This window comes from Amphimedon queenslandica, unplaced genomic scaffold, assembly GCF_000090795.2.
Source record: "Amphimedon queenslandica unplaced genomic scaffold, v1.1 AMPQUscaffold_13234, whole genome shotgun sequence".
In the NCBI taxonomy this organism is placed as follows: domain Eukaryota; kingdom Metazoa; phylum Porifera; class Demospongiae; order Haplosclerida; family Niphatidae; genus Amphimedon; species Amphimedon queenslandica.
Window position 1 is genome coordinate 93705 of NW_003546530.1, and position 4210 is coordinate 97914.

At 33.0% G+C, this 4210-nt stretch overlaps 1 protein-coding gene and 1 long non-coding RNA gene across 2 annotated transcripts; one reads left to right on the forward strand and one right to left on the reverse strand.

Moving 5' to 3' along the window:
• Positions 1–54: 54 nt before the first annotated feature.
• Positions 55–2091, reverse strand: LOC109584192 (sperm flagellar protein 2-like). The gene is made up of 5 exons (XM_019999841.1): positions 2018–2091; positions 1404–1591; positions 991–1228; positions 245–352; positions 55–144 (listed from the first exon to the last, which is right to left on the reverse strand). Exons 2-5 carry the CDS (start codon positions 1451–1453, stop codon positions 55–57), a joined length of 486 nt encoding a protein of 161 aa, XP_019855400.1. The 5' UTR covers positions 1454–1591; positions 2018–2091.
• Positions 2092–2155: 64 nt separating this feature from the next.
• Positions 2156–4137, forward strand: LOC109584193 (uncharacterized). Its single transcript, XR_002185898.1, has 3 exons — positions 2156–2322; positions 2444–2580; positions 4110–4137. It is a non-coding gene; the product is annotated as an uncharacterized LOC109584193 (long non-coding RNA).
• The last annotated feature ends 73 nt before the right edge of the window (positions 4138–4210 follow it).

Consider the following 4210-nt stretch of genomic DNA (forward strand, 5'->3'; position numbering starts at 1 on the left):
TACATGTACACATACATGTACATATGTATGTATAGTCATACTTTCATGNATGTATTAAAGTGATGAAGTTTTTCTAGTGAATGGAAGACCAACGAATGATCCTCTTAGATAAAACTTAGGCAGTGACGGTGGATTGGAAGGAGGCTAAAGAAAGAGAAAAAAACATGATGAAAAACAATGTACAGTACATGAGATACCATTGTACTGTACATGTACATGTACATGTAATACATGTATTTCTTACTTGAGGTGGTTTGACTAGTTCAATGAGTCGATACACAATATGAGACAACACCATATTAGGAGGATGAGGACACTCAGTACTGTCACTGGGCCACTCGTTAGTTACTTGCTGTATGAAAATAAATAATATAATTTTAATATTCAAAAGATACATTTACATGTGTAATTTCAGTCAATCAGTTGTCAAGTTACTCAAAATTTGGGCCATAGAACCTGTACTATAGTACAGGGTATATTGAGAAAAATCACAAGGAGAGAATTTTTCATTTTAATAATTTTTTCTAATACATATACATGTTCTTATACTGCGTAGAAAGTTTGAACTGATTCCAATGAAGTTTGGATTTTTTATGAATTTTTAAAGTTGCTCAGAAATCGGGCAAATGACCCAAGGCTATAGCCTTGGTGTCAGGCCAAATTTCATCAAAAATGGCTAGGAGAGAATTCTTCATTTTTATAATTTTTTCTGATACATATACATGTTCTTATGCTGCATGGAAAGTTTGAACTGATTCCAATGAAGTTTGGATTTTTTATGAATTTTTAAAGTTGCTCCAAATGCCATGTACTGTATTGTAGTGCTTGTCAGCTCATGAAGCTCATGCTGTTTAGCTCACTTAGCATGCTTTGTGGGAAACAATGATTCACATGTACATGTACACATACAATGTACATGTAAATCAATGTACTGTACATGTACATGTACATGTATGAGTAAAATGGATGTACATGTACATGTAAAATTACTAGATATTCTTGTAAATCAGCATCATCAAGTATATCATCAGCTTCCGCATTTTTATCATCAACTGTACTAGTAGACTGGAGACTGATGCTCTCTCCCTCTCCTCCTTTCTCTCTCTCTCCTTCCCCTTTCTCTCCTTCTTCCTCTTCAGTAGCAGTTACAAGACCACTGTCCTCATAAAGTGGTTTATTGAATAGAAACAATAGTTTCCAATCACGTATCATCTTAACTAGTATAGCACTAGTGGGTGAGATAGAGGGGGAAATGTAAAATAGAAAAAGACTTAAACATGTACATGTACATGTACACGTATAATTATCATATAGCTACATGTACATCTACCATGTACATGTATGCATGTACATGTACACATGTATAACAGCTTCTATTTGGTTCTCCATGTACGTGTACATACCATTGGGTGAGTTCCCTATATTCTCCAATCTTTGTGCTTAGGTCAACCATTTGGAGTATGATAGAGCGACAGATCTGATAGTGTTTCTCGTAATTCTGTCTCGCTCTCTCCTGAAGCAGCTGCTATCTCTTGTCTTGTTTAGCTTTGAACAATATCTCCTCAACAACAGCTTTTCTTTTAGCCTCCAACTAACAATGTAAAATGAAAAAAAAACATAAAAAAATGGAAAGGAATAAACAGTATAATTATGCATGTGTATTACATGTACACATGTACAGTGAAACCTGCTATTGTGGACACTCTAAAATAAAGACACCCCTATATGAGGACAGGTAGTATCAGTCCCAATACAATATAAATGTGTATTAATGAACCTCTGAAATAAGGACACCTCTATAATAAGGACAGTTTTATTTGGTCCCAAGGTGTCCAGAATAGACAGGTTTGACTGTACATGTATGTGTAAAGAAATTGTGTCAAAAATTACAATATCTAAATTCATTGTGTACATGATCTTCAGTAATAAATTGACCATTGATGATTGTATGATGTAACAAGCATGTAACCCATCATTTTTAACCGCCCCCATGTAAAAATTACTAATTATTGCTTACCAGTCATTGTTCCAATTGTATATTATTTCTCAGTTGATCAACAACAAACAAGGTAACAAAGAATTAGTTATTACCTATAATAAGAAACTCTTAAAATAATGATACATAAATTTATTTTAAAATTAATTTAATTTACCCTTTAAATGAGCAGCCATATTGAGGGTTAAAAACTTGAAAATAAAATAGGTGTGGTTTGCCTAGCTTGTGGGTGGAGTTTCGTCATTTCAAGTAGTGAGAACTGAAAAGCAAAAACTAAAAGAGCTCCGAAAATTAAAAAAGAGGAGAATATAAACAAGCAGAAAACAGTAAATATTATTGATTAATAATTAATGCATGTGTAATATAGTCTTTTTACTATTGTGTGTGTGATTTTGGCTCTGAGTGCATAAGATTTGTTTTATTTTGTATTATTAATAATATTTATAGATTTATTGAGGTAGCTAGATGCTAAACCCCTTTTCCATCATGAGGGATGGAACAAGCTAATTCAAAGTTTGCACTGCTTTGGTGAATCAGTTATTGTTGTAGCAGCTCAAGTCACTTGATCTAATCAATTAAAAATGGTGAGTCACCTAATATCAGTTGTATTATAATCATAGTGTATGGTATGTAAGATATGCTATCATCATAAATATGCATTTGAATTTGTTCATTATACTGTAGTTCTTATGCTTGTATGGTCTAATGATCATTGACAAGAATATAATTTTATACTGGTTCACACAAACTGTATATACTACATGGTGTACTGTATAATGAGAAGTTTTCGTGGCCCAAAATTTTTGCGATTCAATTTTGTGGCTTTAATTTTTGTGGTTTTATACTTTTCGGCCATTTTGGACCGTATTAAATTTATTTTCACAGATTTTATTTTCATGAATTTAGAAAAAAATGCAAAATCCACAAAAATTTTGGGCCACGAAAATTTCCCGCTATACGGTATTTTATTTCTCTGTTTTTTGGCATTGGGAGAGTATACTGCTGTATACTGAGCAGCATATCCTTAGTATACTGAGGCCTGGTTAGTGGTTACAATTCAATAGTAAATTGTTAATTCTTATAATGAACAGCAATTGCATTGTACATACGACTGCCTGCCCCCTTTTTGATGTAGACGTGATAAGATTCATGTGCATGATTATGTTAAAGGTTCTTTAGAGTATTTGATTTGCTGTTTCATCCACAGCTAAATACATGTAACTGTATTTGTCTCTATTATTATGAGTTATTGATAGTTTATAGGGACATTCATTGTTAGAATGAGTGTGGTATAAGTTATATTGTAATGTAGAGATCAAATTTATAAGTGACTGAAATTTATTGTTATTTTTCTTTATTGTTCACTAGTATATACTGATAATTGGTTGTGGGTGAATCAGGATGATGAGATTGTTAGGTGGGAGTGTTTTTAGTCACCAGATGCTAATCTTTCCTAGAAATCGATACATGATAGCTTCTAAACCAACAACCACCTTCTGTTGATAACTAGAATCTAAGTTATGTGGTCATTCATTCATGTGTACTGTGTATTACATGTATATACATTGTATGTGTACATGTGTGTCTATACTATATAGTACAATGGTACATCTGTGGCTTTCCTTTACATGTACATGTACCTGATTTGTGCTAATATTTTATGGTGTACTGACAGCGAGAGTGTGTGTGTAATAGTGGTGGCACACACTTGCTGTCTGAATTTTCTTCAGGAGGCCTAGACCAAATATGGGAGACCAAAGCCTCCTAAACTCCCTCTAGATCTAACAGTGATTATAATTACATGTGTGACCATCATTCAAATTAATATAATTGCTTTTTATTAATTGTTGTTATTATTATCATTGTTAATACTGAGATTTTCCTATATATTTATATACTCATTCCTGTTGGGCTAAACACAACCAAACTGACAATGTACACACACACACACACACACACTGTATACTATAGTAACTACATAACTGATAATTTTGGAGGGGAAATTTGGCAATTTTCTTCAGTATTTGCATGCTTACTGTATAGCGGGTATATTTTGTCTGGGAAAATGTTCGTTCTAGAAATTTTCGTTCATTTTTATTTTCGTTTTGAGCAGCCATTTTACACACGTGGCATTGAGGAAACGCCCTTTTTGTTTGGAAAATGTTCATTCCACAAGGAGTGAGAATGAAAAGAACGAAATTAAACTCAAACGGA

Bases quoted from the DNA above. Each gene is read 5' to 3' on its own strand.
- LOC109584192 (XM_019999841.1), bottom strand. From the start codon at position 1,453: ATGGTTGACCTAAGCACAAAGATTGGAGAATATAGGGAACTCACCCAA. The intron at 353-990 runs GTAATTTTACAT...ATTTTCATACAG, and splicing joins CTGATTTACAAGAATATCTA to CAAGTAACTAACGAGTGGCC. The intron at 145-244 runs GTAAGAAATACA...CTCTTTCTTTAG, and splicing joins AACTAGTCAAACCACCTCAA to CCTCCTTCCAATCCACCGTC.